At 44.7% G+C, this 14419-nt stretch overlaps 2 protein-coding genes across 8 annotated transcripts in view; both read left to right on the top strand.

Annotated features, from left to right (window-relative positions):
- The first annotated feature begins 4778 nt into the window (after nucleotides 1-4778).
- On the top strand, nucleotides 4779-11683 carry LOC138631029 (caspase-3-like). 4 transcript variants are annotated; one of them, XM_069715742.1, is made up of 7 exons: nucleotides 4779-4854; nucleotides 6507-6626; nucleotides 7183-7334; nucleotides 7796-7924; nucleotides 10262-10437; nucleotides 10553-10667; nucleotides 10739-11683. In XM_069715742.1, exons 2-7 carry the CDS (start codon nucleotides 6556-6558, stop codon nucleotides 10966-10968), a joined length of 873 nt encoding a protein of 290 aa, XP_069571843.1. In that variant the 5' UTR covers nucleotides 4779-4854; nucleotides 6507-6555; the 3' UTR covers nucleotides 10969-11683. The 4 variants fall into 4 exon arrangements, with proteins under 4 accessions (XP_069571843.1, XP_069571842.1, XP_069571840.1 ...); XM_069715741.1 differs by having other exon boundaries at nucleotides 7180-7334; XM_069715739.1 differs by having other exon boundaries at nucleotides 7177-7334.
- Nucleotides 11684-12396: 713 nt separating this feature from the next.
- The window catches only part of irf2b (interferon regulatory factor 2b), a 13879-nt gene continuing 11856 nt past the window's right edge, over nucleotides 12397-14419 (top strand). The window contains exon 1 of one of the 4 annotated variants that reach the window (XM_069715736.1): nucleotides 12397-12456. The gene's annotated coding sequence lies outside the window, so the exon portion shown is untranslated. Of the gene's footprint in view, nucleotides 12457-13710; nucleotides 13794-13815; nucleotides 13875-14145; nucleotides 14224-14419 lie in introns of those variants that run through there. The other 3 variants (XM_069715734.1, XM_069715737.1, XM_069715738.1) reach the window with 3 other exon arrangements.

Genomic DNA, 14419 nt, shown 5'->3' with positions numbered 1-14419 from the left:
CAGAGTAAATTGACCCGACTGACATCGATGGTGGAAGAGGTAGAACAGGGCCTGAAAGCACCATGGACGGCAGAACAGCCCACGACTGAGGCAGAAAAGAACAGAATGTATACCTCCACGCCTGCAGACCCAACCCAGGAACCCTGGGAGGTCAGAGCGCGTCGAGAGCGTGACCATCACTCGCTGAGGGAGCAGGGAGGCACTGAAAGTAGGCGGAGACCAGAACATGAGCGGGGAGGGGATAGAGAGGGTGAGGAATCAGAGACAGGGAGGGAATCACACCACAGCGAGACAGAATCAGACGAAAACGGCCCGGCAGAGTTTGCAGCCCAACTTAATGGGCGCTTGCTTCTCTCCTCCCCTCACCCAGAACATAAGCCTACCATAAAATCAAATTCACATTCACACTCATACAACACCCGCTCCAAGGATAGACCCCGTCACATGATGATGCCCCTCTTAGACAAAGGCCCTGGAAAGGGGCTGGTATATCAGCCCTTTTCGTTCACAGACATGAATGGCATCCTGGAAAAAATGCCCAGCCCATCAGAAGGGGGTGGCACCTGGATGGCAAAGTTCTGCCAACTCACCCAGGGACATACACTAGCTATGGGTGACTGGAGAGCCCTGATTGGCCGCCAGCTGGCTGCACACGAGACCACACAAATTGAGATATCAGCCGACACAGGGACCGAACGAGATGATTTTTCATTCTCTCGCCGGGGTTGTTTAATCAAGCCTTGAGAGACCAGCTGATGAATCTGACGTTACCACCTGGTGTCGTACTGATCCAGTATGTAGATGACCTCCTCTTAGCAGCCCTGAACCCCGCCCTGTGTATTAAGGCCACTGAAATGTTGCTACTCCGGCTTTTCCAGATTGGATTTAAGGTCTCTCGGTCCAAGCTGCAATGCTGCCGCCAGTCAGTGACATTTTTAGGCAGGGTTGTGTCTCAAAGGGGGACCGGCGTGTCCGGATCACATAGAGATACTGTCCTGCATCATCCTAAACCCATCACAGTCAAGGACATGTTATCATTTTTGGGGCTGACGGGATTCAGCAGACACTTTGTCCCTTTGTATGGTTGTTTGACTGCCCCGTTGAGGGCTATGGTAAACGAACAGGGCATGAGGAATCTCAGTGCACCCTTAATCTGGACCGCGCAGGCGGAAATGGCGTTTATATCACTCAAAAACGCTCTTAGCACTGCTTCTGATCTGGCTGTCCCTGACTACAAAGATCCGTTCTATCTGGATGTTTCTGAAACAGCCCAGACAGCAAATGATGTGCTGTTTCAGAAAAAGGGGGGTGAGCGGAAAGTGATGATGTATGTAAGTGTGACACTAGATGCTACAGAGAACAGACACCCACCATGCACAAGACATGCAGCAGGAGTGGCAAAGATTTAGCAGAAAACAGCACACATAGTCATGCAACATCAATTAATAGTACTCACCACACACACATGGCATATGTGAATTCTACAGCGTTCACCATGTCATCACTAAGACAGACCAGGCTGGACAAAACGCTGACATCACCACACATCACATACACACATGACGGCATTAACATGGCAGACAACATGGGAGAAGGGGAGCTGCATGTGTGTGAGGAAAGAGTGCAGAAAGATGTCAGGGTGAGAGAGAGCTTGCAGAACACTCCTTTCCCTGATGTTGATGAAACCCTGTTCACAGATGGTGTTGTTACAGACACCCAACGGACGGACTGAAAGCAGCCCTAGCGGTGGTCAGGAGAACACAGGAAGGATTTCAGGAAGTGGTAGCAGAACCAGTAGTTGGAAAAGAGTCAGCTCAGATAGCAGAACTACAGGCCATGATTAGAGCACTAGAATGGGCAGAAGGGAAAGTTGTAAACATCTACACAGACTCAGCATATGTGGTGGGTGCTGTTCATATAGAGCTGAGACAATGGATCAGAGCAGGATTCCTGACTGCAGACAAGACACCCATCAGACATGAAGCAGACATGAAGAGACTGGTGGAGGCACTAATGAAGCCAAAAGCTGTGGCTATCATGAAGTGTAAAGGACACGACAAAACAGACACCTGGATTGCAATGAGCAATGATCAAGCTGACCAGGCAGCCAAGAGAACGGCAGGATATGGAGCTGAGTACGTTATGTTGCAAACCGACAGGACAGTACAGGACATGCTGCCACAGTGTGATGTAGACATGATAAGAAAGGAGCAGACAAAGGCCTCTCCATGGGACACCAGTGTATGGCAGGACAGAGGAGCCACAGAACAGGATGGATTGTGGAGAGCCCCGGATGGTAGACTAGTTCTGCCACCAGGCCTGGTACAGAGGACATTACAGGAAGCACATGGTCTCACTCACTGTGGACAGAAACAGATGCAGAGACATCTGACCCATTGGTGGCATCCATTTCTACCGGCTATGATAGAAAACCACGTGAGAGAATGTAGTGTGTGTATGGTATACAATGTAAAGGCGACCATTAAGCCTCACCAAGGACAGTTTCCCCTGCCACAGCTCCCGGGCAGGACATTATCATTGATTACACCGACATGATTGACAGAGTGGGAGGACACAGGTACCTCCTGGTAGCCGTGGATGCATACACTGGCTGGCCAGAGGCAATACCTGCTAAAAAAGAGGATGCAAAAACAGTGATCAAATTCTTGATAAATCACTACATACCCGTGCATGGGTTTCCTCGTCGCATCCGTTCAGATAACGGCTCCCATTTCAAAAACAAAGACTTACAAGAAGTAGAAAAACATTTGGGCCTAAAACACGCATTTGGCCCGGTCTACCACCCTCAGTCACAGGGGAGGGTAGAAAGAATGAATCAGACACTGAAAAGTAAAATCAGTAAAGTATGTGCTCAAACCAAGCTGTCCTGGGTGGAGGCTCTGCCAGTAGCATTGATGGCAGTGCACAGCTCTGTGAATTCTACCACAGGGTTCACTCCTTTTGAGCTGTGGACTGGACAGCAGTTTCCAGGTCCTGGCGCAGGAAACCCGGTGACGATCGAAACCAGTTCCTGGATGAAATATAAGCCATACTATGATCAACTAACAGCTTTGGTGTCAGGTTTCTCTACACAGGTGACGGAGACCAAAGGGGGCAGTGAACCAGGAACACCACATACAGCGGAGCGGGTCCTCCTAAAGGTGATCAAGAGGAAGTGGTCGGAACCGAGGTGGACCGGACCGTACAGAGTTAAGGAGAGGACAACGCACGCGGTCCGGCTGGACGGCAAAGGAGAGAACTGGTACCACTGGTCACAGTGAACGGCAGCAGACCCTCCCCAGTGGACGCTGGGTCGGGTGACAGTTGATCTGAAACATCAGGATCAACAGTAAAAAAAAAAAAAAAGAATCACTTGTGCGAAAGAACTGTGATTGTGTGTTTTGATATATATGCAATGTGTGAAGTGCTGTAGCGGTAATGTGATGTGAGCTGTAATAAGAAGGTTACAAAGGCTCGTTAGTAAACACTTTTGCTGACAATACAAAGGATAGATCGAGTAACACACCAGGAAAGTTTGCTTAGCTAAGATATCATTATAAGTACGCTGCTAAAATGGAGTCAAGTTGGCAGCGGCCATGTGTGTGTTTGCTTATTTCTGTATTGGTGGTGGTACCGATCCTGTGGTGGTTTGAAAGGCCGCCACACCATCAGAAGCGGGAGAAGACGGGCGACCCTCCTCCCTACCAGATGCCCCTGCTCTTGGGCGGGGAGCCGGCCATGATGGACAAGGCAGAGGATGATGAGGAGCAGGTTGTGTAGGGTTTGTTTGTATGCACTTGTGTCTCTTTTGCGTTGATTTGTGTTCTTTTTCTTTCCTACGGTTGTTGGTCTCCTATGGGAGACCAAAAGGGGGAATTGTGTGATTCTGTGCTAGGTTATGTTTACAACAATACAACATGTGTATTCCATGTTATATTTCTTATATGCAATCTCATATTAATCAACTATCAATCCTCAGGCTATGCAACAGGCTGTTTCTGCTGAGGTCAGCGATCCTGTTGGGGTCAACATGGGGTCAGCATGCTGACGCGCATAATAACAAGGCCACAGGCCGTTACCGGGTGATAACGGTTGATGGCATGACCACTAGTTTGATCTTTTGTCTTTCTTATCTCTTCCAAGTCATAAAACAGGAATAAGTTACTGACCTGAACAAACACGTCCCCACAAGGCAACACCCCCACCTCGACCAATCAACAAAGGACACATCAACACACATGACTTTTTGGTGTCTGGACTATAAGAAGACGGTCAGGGAGAGTCAGAGGTCAGACTTCATGAACATGAACATACTCTGTTGTGGTCAGGGAAACATAGTCTGGACCCAGAGCTCTGTAAACTGGTGGTTCTGCTGCTGTTAAATAAATATCTTGGAGCCTGACATCTTCTCCTGTTGCCTCATTAAAGAACATGCAGGACTGGAGGCTGACACATGTTGGCTTTGTACTAGCAGGAGCCCAAGTCCAACACTGTAAAGCACTTTGAGCTGCATTTCTTGTATGAAAGGTGCGATACAGATCAAATTTATTATTATTATTATTATCATTATTATTATAATATTACTACAACTACGTGTCATGTTTCACTTGATAGACAGTAATTATTTGACATGCTGAATTTGCATCTGTATTTCCCAACCTGTGCTGACATGTCCGGTGGACATTTGTCTTCAAGGTGTTCCTGACTGTTTGACGTTTGTCCCGCCCACAAAGGAAGCAGCGTCTCTGATTGGCTGAAAGTTCCAGTCTTGTACTTTGGACGAAGTTACATTTCCTCGTACTATTAAGGCGAGGAAGCTGCAGATACCTGTTCTTACGACCCTCTCACGAAAAGGTACGTTTATTTATAGCTGACAAAAACTCAACATGTTTTTTATTGTTGTTATTTACTCTCGTGAGTGAGTCATGTTTATTCCAGCTGACTGGACAGGTGAAACCGTTCTTCATATTTATTTAGGTCAGTTTGAAGTTAAACACTGAAGACAACACCTCACATTAATCTGGTTTTCTGGTGGAAGTATGAAGAAGTTTAACATTTATTCGGTGTTGACAACCTTCATCATCGAGCAAACGAAAGTTTGTCGACGAGCCTCGCCCACAGGAAACTATCGACGTGAACTGGATGTTCAGGCGGCTTTTTATTTAAATTAAGATGAATGGGAACTCATCTCGGTTCAGAAGAATATTCAAATCATTTTCCTTCAGACTTTCTGACTCACCTTTACTGTTAAAAAGAGCTGGAAATCATTTTCTGTTTGAGTTTCGCTTTGAATCGGTTCAAACAGCACAGCTTGTTCCCATAATGTCCGTTTTATGTTGGCATATTAGTTATGATATGCTATATATTAAAATAAATGTGTATTAAGCATGCAAACTACAGGAAATCAAACACATAGTGACGTGAACTTTAAAGATGGACCACTGTGGTTCTGGTGGTTCTTGTGGTTCTGGTTGTTGGAAGTTGGACTCCTTTTAAAGCTGCTATATAATGAAATCCTGTTTGAGATCAGCCGACCCAGATTAAGAAAACACGCGTCTCCAGATGGCCCAATTATTTGACAGGAAACAGTCTAAATGACCTGCAGAGCTGTCAAACCTTTTTATTCTTATCTGGTCTACCGCCTGTGGTTCGGGGGAAATACCTTAAAACGTTTCAGTGAATCTAATCTGGTTTGGTTTTGAAACCAAGATTTATGTCATAAAACCTGGAGGGGAAACATGCAGACAGCAGCTGGCGGTTATTTAACAAATGTGACTTTTTGTTTCGTCCATTATCTGAACTGAAACTGATCACCTGATGAACTGCATCAGGATCAGAGTGGTTTGTTGGACTCGTATATCTCCCTCTTATCAAAGGTGTTCATGCTGAGTAACGTGAAGCTCTGAAGTCGCTTCGGCTCGTGAGATAAAAAGTTCATTTTAAATGACATTAAAAGTGTTTTTGATCAAATCTGATGAATTGGACAAATACAGGTGCAAAATATACCGACATTAACAGTGACACTAACAGAGGTTATGATAAGAGCACATATTGGTCTATCACAGATATTTAGGTATTGGAGTATATTGTTGGCTCATATGACAGCTTTTATTTTACAGAATATAATAAAGAACAGATGCTTGGGCTGAATCAAAAAAATATTTACAATCCTTAAATTCCACGTGAATTAACAAACTGAAATCTCCGTCTTTCATTACATCACTTAGTCACAAGTGTCTGAAAACCACATTTGAAGGATGCGTCCACTGTTGTTTGGGCTCCAGTTATTATTTCAAATGTGTGTGTATTTCTGTGTGTGTTGAAGGTGTGTGTGTGTGTGTTTCTGTGTGTGTATGAAAGTGTGTGTTGTGTTTTCACATAAACTATGTAAAGGAATACATATGTATGTACTCTGTAACACTAACAACAGTAACGTGTTTTGTGGGAGTTCAGTGCAGCAGGTTTTCTTTAACTTACAGGTGAAATAGATTTTGTTTCTATTTCAGATATTATTTTCTCCATCACTGCCTCTGGTCTGTTGGTGTCTGCAGGAACATGGCGCAGGTTTGTGGTGAGGGTGACGTGCAGGGCGACACGGTGGACGCCAAACGTTTTTTTCAAAAGAGGTAATCGTCTCTGTGAACGTTAATGAACCCAGACCGGAATTCTTAATGAAAATATGGTGCAGACACATGAGGCGGTTTCAAGCTCTGCTCAGGTTGAAGGATGAAACTCTGAAAAGAGACATTATCATGTGAGAGAAGAGAGAGCAGCGTTGGAGCTTTTAAAGTTTCTACGTTTATTGTAATCTCTCAAATCACCGTCTTTTTTTAGATTTAAGATGTGAAGAGTTTCTGAATGGATCGTCAGTCAAACATATTATTCCAGATGATCCGGTTCTAAAGATCAGGACCTCCTCGATCAACACTAAACATGCAAGTGTGCACAAAAAAGAATCAGATTTATTAAACTGCACGTTCAATATTCCTTTAATAAATCCACAACGTGCACACGTAGATCTGTTTAATATCCCGACCTCGTGCACGGCCACGTGGAACCATGAAGGGTCGATGCAGAGCGTCAGGAACACGCACCGAGCTACCCGAGGGAAACCCCAAGGCCTCTTCACTCTGTGAAACCTGTGTGTGTGTGTGTGTGTGTGTGTGTGTGTAGCAGCAGCAGCACCACCACCAGTAAGACCAGTGAGGAGGTGGACTCGGTCCCCAGCAGCAGAAGTGAACCTGCTGGTTCTGACCCGTACCGCTACAAGATGGACTTCCCCTCCATTGGAACCTGTCTGATCATCAACAACAAGAACTTTAATCACAGCACAGGTACACACACACACACACACACACACACACACACACACACACACACACACACACACACACACACACACACACACACACACACACACACACACACACACACACTCTGTCTGCTGCATTTCACGGGCACTTCAACAAATTGTGTGTAAATTTCAACACAATATTTCACTGTGATCCAGCAGATAATCATTTAGAGGAGGAAATAATGAACTGAATCATGGCTGAATTCCATTTAGCTGCTCCAGTTCGATGGTTCTGGTGGTTCTGGTAGTTCTGGTGGTTCTAGTACTGTTCAGGCTGCTAACCGTCACCAGGACACATGAATGAGCCAGAACCAGAACCAGAACCTTATCAGGAGACTCTGGGGTTTTCTTGCTGAATGAAGTTTACTGACACATACGCAACTATGTGTGTGTGTGTGTGTGTGTGTGTGTGTGTGTGTGTGTGTGTGTGTGTGTGTCCAGGGATGAGTGTTCGTAACGGGACCGATGTGGACGTGGGTTGTGTGGTGAAGACCTTCTCCTCTCTGGGTTATGAGATCCGGGTGTCCAACGACCGGACGGTGGAGGAGATGAAGCAGCTGATGTCAAACGGTGACGTAGTGTTTCATTCACCGAGCTACACGACACATCATCAGCCCGTCTGTCTTCTGAGTGGCTGTTCGTCGCCACGGTAACATTTCATTGTAACACTTCTTAAAGACTTCTGTGGTCACTAGCATCTGTTGAATATTTAACGATACACGTCCAGTTACATCATCGCGTTCAGATTAAGAAAATAAACCAAAGATAAATATAATACAAAGTGAACAGAAAGTCTTAAACCAGGTATTTTTACTAGAAAGAAAAATATCCTAATTTACTTACAAATTATTGTAACTTTTATTTTTTTAACCAAGTGTTGCCTCTTTACCCAAAATGATTATTTTGCCATATTTTTTTTTTATATGAGAGCTGTGATGTGCACCTCACCAACACACTGAAAACATGACTGTTTAAATGTTACTTAAAGGGCCAGTGTGTCGCATTTAATGGGATCTATCAGCAGAAATAGAATATACTATTCATAATTATAGTTTAATTAGTGTAAAATCACCCGACTGTTTCTACATAATGAGCGGCTCCGTGCAACATGCCATGTTTCTACGGTGGCTCAGAAGGGTCAAACCACCATGTGGCTGTGGAGACGGCCTTTCATGTTCTTCATGAGTTCTGGGGTCACAAACGAAGGGAAGGTAAGATGAGGGGCGTCGCGCTTTCATTTCCAAACACTAAAACTAACATTACATTTCATTTATCTGACTCTTTTATCCAAAGCGACTTACAATAATTTAATTTCAACCATGAGGGTTCAAAACCAGAACAAGAATCAAGAAAATATAATTTCTTCCAGAAAGTCAAACTACAAAGTTCTATCAGGAAGTTCTATTTTAAGATACTAAAGTTCTACTGTTCAAGGTAAAGGAGGAGGAGGAGGAGGAGGAGGAGGAGGAGGAGGAGGAGGAGGTGTGTTTTTAGTCTGTGGTGGAAGATGTTCAGAGTTTCTGTCCTGATGTCGTTGATGAGCTCATTCTACCATTTAGGAGTCAGGACAGAAAACAGTCATGATTTTGTAGAGTGTTTAGTTCAGTGAGGAGCAACAAGCTGATTGGTGGAAGCAGAGTGGAGGGAGGGGCTGGGATGTATTCAATTCAATTCAATTCAATTTTATTTATGTAGCGCCAAATCACAACACAGGTTATTTCATGGCACTTCACACATTACAATATTATACAGAGAAACCAACAATTCAACAATTCAATAATTCAACAATTCAATAATTCAACAATTCAACAATTCAACAATTCAATAATTCAACAATTCAATAATTCAACAATTCAACAATTCAACAATTCAACAATTCAATAATTCAACAATTCAACAATTCAACAATTCCCACATAATCCAGGAGGGAAAAACTCCTTTTTAAGGGAGAAAAACCTCCAACAGAGGGAAGAAAAACTCCCTTTAACAGGAAGAAACCTCCAACAGAACCAGAATCAGAGGTGGAGAACATCTGTTAACAGAACCAGACTCAGAGGTGGAGAACATCTGTTAACAGAACCAGGATCAGAGGTGGGTGGAGCATCTGTTAACAGAACCAGACTTAGAGGTGGAGAACATCTGTTAACAGAACCAGGATCAGAGGTGGAGAACATCTGTTAACAGAACCAGGATCAGAGGTGGGTGGAGCATCTGTTAACAGAACCAGACTTAGAGGTGGAGAACATCTGTTAACAGAACCAGGATCAGAGGTGGAGAACATCTGTTAACAGAACCAGGATCAGAGGTGGGCGGAGCATCTGTTAACAGAACCAGGATCAGAGGTGGGCGGAGCATCTGTTAACAGAACCAGACTTAGAGGTGGAGAACATCTGTTAACAGAACCAGGATCAGAGGTGGAGAACATCTGTTAACAGAACCAGGATCAGAGGTGGGTGGAGCATCTGTTAACAGAACCAGACTTAGAGGTGGAGAACATCTGTTAACAGAACCAGGATCAGAGGTGGAGAACATCTGTTAACAGAACCAGGATCAGAGGTGGGCGGAGCATCTGTTAACAGAACCAGGCTCAGAGGTGGGTGGAGCATCTGTTAACAGAACCAGGATCAGAGGTGGGCGGAGCATCTGTTAACAGAACCAGGATCAGAGGGGGTGGAGCATCTGTTAACAGAACCAGGATCAGAGGGAGGCGGCCATCTGCCTCGACCGGTTGGGGTGAGAGGAGAGCAGAGAGAGAAAAGGACAGCATAGAGATAGAAGAGAAGAACTGTTGGTGGAGACGACAATCACAGAGCAGAGACATGTCTCATGGTGATGCTAAATTATTAGTTGCGTGGCTGAAGGTTAAAAGTTAAAAATGTCCGCGTGTCCTTTCTTGTGGTTCCTCAGTGTCCAAGGAGGACCACGGCAGCAGGGCGTCGTTCGTGTGCGTGCTGCTCAGCCACGGAGACGAGGGCTTGATTTACGGCACCGACGGCCACGAGAGGTTTGAAACTCTGATCCAGTGCTTCAAAGGGAACCGCTGTCGGAGTCTGGTGGGGAAACCGAAGCTCTTCTTCATACAGGTTTGGTTCCACGTGTCCACGTTCCTGCACATTTCAAATCAAATCTACATTAGAGTCGAACGTTCAGCTGGTTGTAGCGTGTCGACGCCGCCTCACATCGTGCCGCTGGTCTCAGGCCTGCCGCGGTTCGGCCCTGGACGACGGAGTCGAGACCGACAGCGTGGAGGAGCAGATCTCAGAGAAGATCCCCGTGGAGGCCGACTTCCTGTACGCCTTCTCCACCGCTCCAGGTAACCAGCGCTCACTCACTCTGTGTTTTGGGCGTCTTCGCGAGGAGCTCTAACTGTCGGCCGTCCTGCAGGCTACTACTCCTGGAGGAACACCGGCAACGGCTCCTGGTTCATCCAGTCTTTGTGTGACGTCTTGCAGCGCTACAAAGGAGAACTGGAGCTGATGCAGATCATGACCCGCGTCAACCACAAGGTGGCGCTGCAGTTTGAGTCTTCCTCCTGCCTGCCTGGGTTTAGCAGCAAGAAGCAGATCCCCTGCATCGTCTCCATGTTGACCAAAGACTTTTACTTCCCCAAATAGATATTTTTAAAGGTTTCATGTCCGTGTATTTTTTCTTTGACAATGTTTGCCTGATTTTTGAAAGTTTTAATTTGTTGCTCGGTGGATTGAAATGAGGATAACGTTCATGTTAATGGGACTGTGAGGATAAAAGAACAGATCAGACTGTTTATTGTTTTATGATTGTATTGTTTTATCTTTGAGGGAATCAGTGATTACACACTCGAATGTCTGCAGAGTTCTTTTAACATCAGTAAATACAAATATTCCGTATATTTACAGGATAAACGATGAGTTTAATAAATGCACAAACACAAAGTGGATCAGACTTTTATCTGTTTAGGGTTTTGCGTTTGTAACGAGGCCAACGCTTCAGGAGAAATCAGGGAAATGGCTCGTCGTAAACAAAGTTGACTTTTGCACTCAATAAATGTCTCCTTGTGTGTCAATATAAACTTTATGTGAAGGTGGTGACAGGAAAACTCTCTGAAGTGGGCGGAGCTACACCACAACATGAGCCTCCTTCGAGGATATCTGTTATTATTTATTTCCTTTTAGAAGTGATCATCCGGCCAACCTGCTGTTTGATAATTAAGATCTTTATGTTTTACATCACGCCTGTCATCACCTGTATCTGTATCCTTGAACACGGTGCAGAGAGCTACAGCTGTTTATACAGAAATCTGCTTTTGTCCGTGGAACTGAATCTAAAAGGAATAAAAGTTGTTGAATTGTGTATTTTTTTTCATGATGGACTGAAGCTGCTTTTTCAACCTGCGTTTGTTACACTTTTGAAAGTGAAACTGAACTACATTTTTAATAACACTTCTTTCTGCTGTATAAAAAAGTTTGGAAATGCACCGTGTGAGAGAGTACAGGGAGGTCGTTCACACATTTAGATCTGGAAAACTTACAGGGGCACAATAAACTTACAGGGAGAAATGTGAAGCTGTGAAATGTGAGGGTATAGATAATTACTGGATGAATAATTAACCGTTTAAGAGGATGTTTTTTGTTTAAGTTGGTGGCTGCATGTGAACATACGACCACTAGAGGGAGCCAGAGCAACATGAAGACTCCTCGGAGGCCCTTTGATGAATCAGCAGGTTCACTGTTCCAGGAACTGAAACTGCTGAAGTTAACCCTTGATGCACACATTAGACCACATGGAGGTGTTATTATAAAACACAGAGAAAGAGATTTCTGTATATCCATGAGGATGATGATGTGGGTTCAGTTATTTCTTGTATAATTCCCTGCACAATGCTGTACAATATGATTCTGTCTTTTTTGACCTTCCTGTTTTCCGTCCTGTCCACACGCCAGCTTCGGTTTCTGGCCCATGAGTCTTGCAGTTGAATTAAAAAACGCTCTCCGTTAGTTTATCAGACCCCTCCTCAGGCTGGGCTGCAGCGGTGCGTGTGTCCGACGAGATAACCCTCGGAGCTGGCACACGGGTCCGACCTCCTCCCCCCACCTCCCCCCCACCCAGCAACGGTCTGTCTGCAGGTAAACAACAGCGCTGCTCTAACATCACGTTTTCTGTTCCTGTATTTTATAAAAAGCCATTTTCTGTTTAGTGTAATCAGAAAGTGTGTGTGTGTGTGTGTGTGTGTGTGTGTGTGTGTGTGTGTGTGTGTAGTGGGTCACAAGGATTTCATGATCATAATTTGATATGAAAATCTTGACAGTTTGAAAAGCTGCTATTAATGCATGAATGTGTCTTTAAAAGTAAAAACATTTTAAGGGCTTTAAAACTATGTTTAATATTAATTTAAAGGCCAACAAGAAGCACATCAAATGGAAACATATGCACAGTATCATAAAGTATCTGTAAACAGTCCTGTAGATGGACTGTGACACAATTTGAAGTGACTACACCGGCACATTAGTTGTGTTCACTAAAATGAAAACGTGCAGATGTTTCCAGATAACTGCAGGTGTTGTTGAGTCTCGTATAGGCTTGTGTGAAGTTTCTGGTTTCGTTTCCAGCAGCAGCAGAGCTGAATGCGGGGTGGGGTGGGGTGGGGTGGGGTGGAGGGAGGGAGGGAGGGAGGGGGAGGGGGGGGTTAGAGGAAATGAAAATGAAATGCAGCTCAAAGATCGTCTTTATCTTTGAAGAAAGCGACCTAAGAGTAAGCGTTCATTTTCAGCATGTTGTTTATTTACGGTTTTGTAAATGACTGGACTAAAAAAGGTGGTTTGTACTTCTTCAAATATGTCATATCGATGCTCACAACAGGCTCGGTTTACACGTGCAGTACAATCAATACCACATTCTGCTGTTTTGTGTTTTTCTTCCGTGTTTTTATTTGAATTGTACAGGTAGAATAATCACATTTCATAGTTCTATGTAAGTTAACATCTCTCCACAGACAGCAGATGGGTATCACATGTTAACACATGTCAACTTATTTGCACTACTGCTGACCGTTGCATTGTTTAATTGTATTATATTTCCATCCATCTATAATTTATAGCACGATCAGAAGCGTCTCTTGCATTTAACGGTACCACAAAATAAAGATCAGAGTGAGTCCTCTCAGCGTCAGTTTATTTTTCTGGGAGCGCGCACGCGGCCGAGACTTCCGCGACGCCGCTCGCTCGAGACCGACCCGAAGCGAGGGCACGAGAACAGGAGGGGGATTTCCAGCTCGAGCCCCCACTTCCCGAAGCTGCCGTTGTTTTGCTTTCGGTCTGCATGCAGAAACAGAAAAAGAAAACCCGACGGCCACGCTTTCCTTTTTCCACTTAAAACCTCCAACACATCAAACTTGTCCAACTTCGGCCGCGCGTGTTGTTCCGACATCAGGAGCGCGAGACGCAGGCCGTCCAGGACCGAACAGGTAACATTTGATTTCCGCATGTTAGCGCTGCTGGCTTTGAGACTTCCTCCGGGACGACATGACGGCTGCTCTGCTCGCCCTGTAAGTGAAAGTAGAGCTGCAGTGTTTCTCCGTTTGTTGACTCGGTTCAGGATTTATTTTCACTTTTGTCTTCGCTGTGTTTTCGGGTCAGCTCGCGACCAGACGGCCGACAAACACACCGCCGTTCAACTTCTCGTTTGACCCCTGAACCAAACTTCATGCTCCTGACCGCTGGAAGTCCACATCACGGGCTGACGGCTGCCTATCATTTGTTCACATTTACCGACGTGTAAACTCGCGTTAAAGAGGCTGTTGGATGATGAAGTGTTGAACTGTGTCCTAGTGGACCGGCTCGTGGGAATGATTCGTGTGTTTGTACTTCACTGCTGTTATGTGAGCTCCGTTACAGGTGACTTATCCTGCTTTACAATATCTATTGTGTTTCATAGGCTTTTGAGAAAAGAAATACTTCTTTGTATTTGATTCACGCAGTTTAAAAGTCACTTTTACATTATATTTTCTCAAAATCCAGATGTACAATGAGACTTCGTGAGTTGCAAATATAATTTCAGGGTTTTGTTTGAGCAGACGTTGTAACTATTAGT

The sequence above is a fragment of the Brachyistius frenatus genome, unplaced genomic scaffold (genome assembly GCF_029030835.1).
Source record: "Brachyistius frenatus isolate BFR_SWC_R1_liver_20210118 unplaced genomic scaffold, ASM2903083v1 Contig_147, whole genome shotgun sequence".
Classification (NCBI taxonomy): Eukaryota; Metazoa; Chordata; class Actinopteri; family Embiotocidae; genus Brachyistius; species Brachyistius frenatus.
Note: the sequence above shows the minus strand (reverse complement) of the source record. Positions and strands in the feature narration are given on the sequence as shown.

Excerpts from the sequence above, each read along its gene's own strand:
- LOC138631029 (XM_069715739.1), top strand. The coding sequence starts at position 6,556 with ATGGCGCAGGTTTGTGGTGAGGGTGACGTGCAGGGCGACACGGTGGAC. Across the intron at positions 7,335-7,795 it reads GAACTTTAATCACAGCACAG|GGATGAGTGTTCGTAACGGG; the intron begins GTACACACACAC and ends GTGTGTGTCCAG. Across the intron at positions 10,438-10,552 it reads CGAAGCTCTTCTTCATACAG|GCCTGCCGCGGTTCGGCCCT; the intron begins GTTTGGTTCCAC and ends CGCTGGTCTCAG.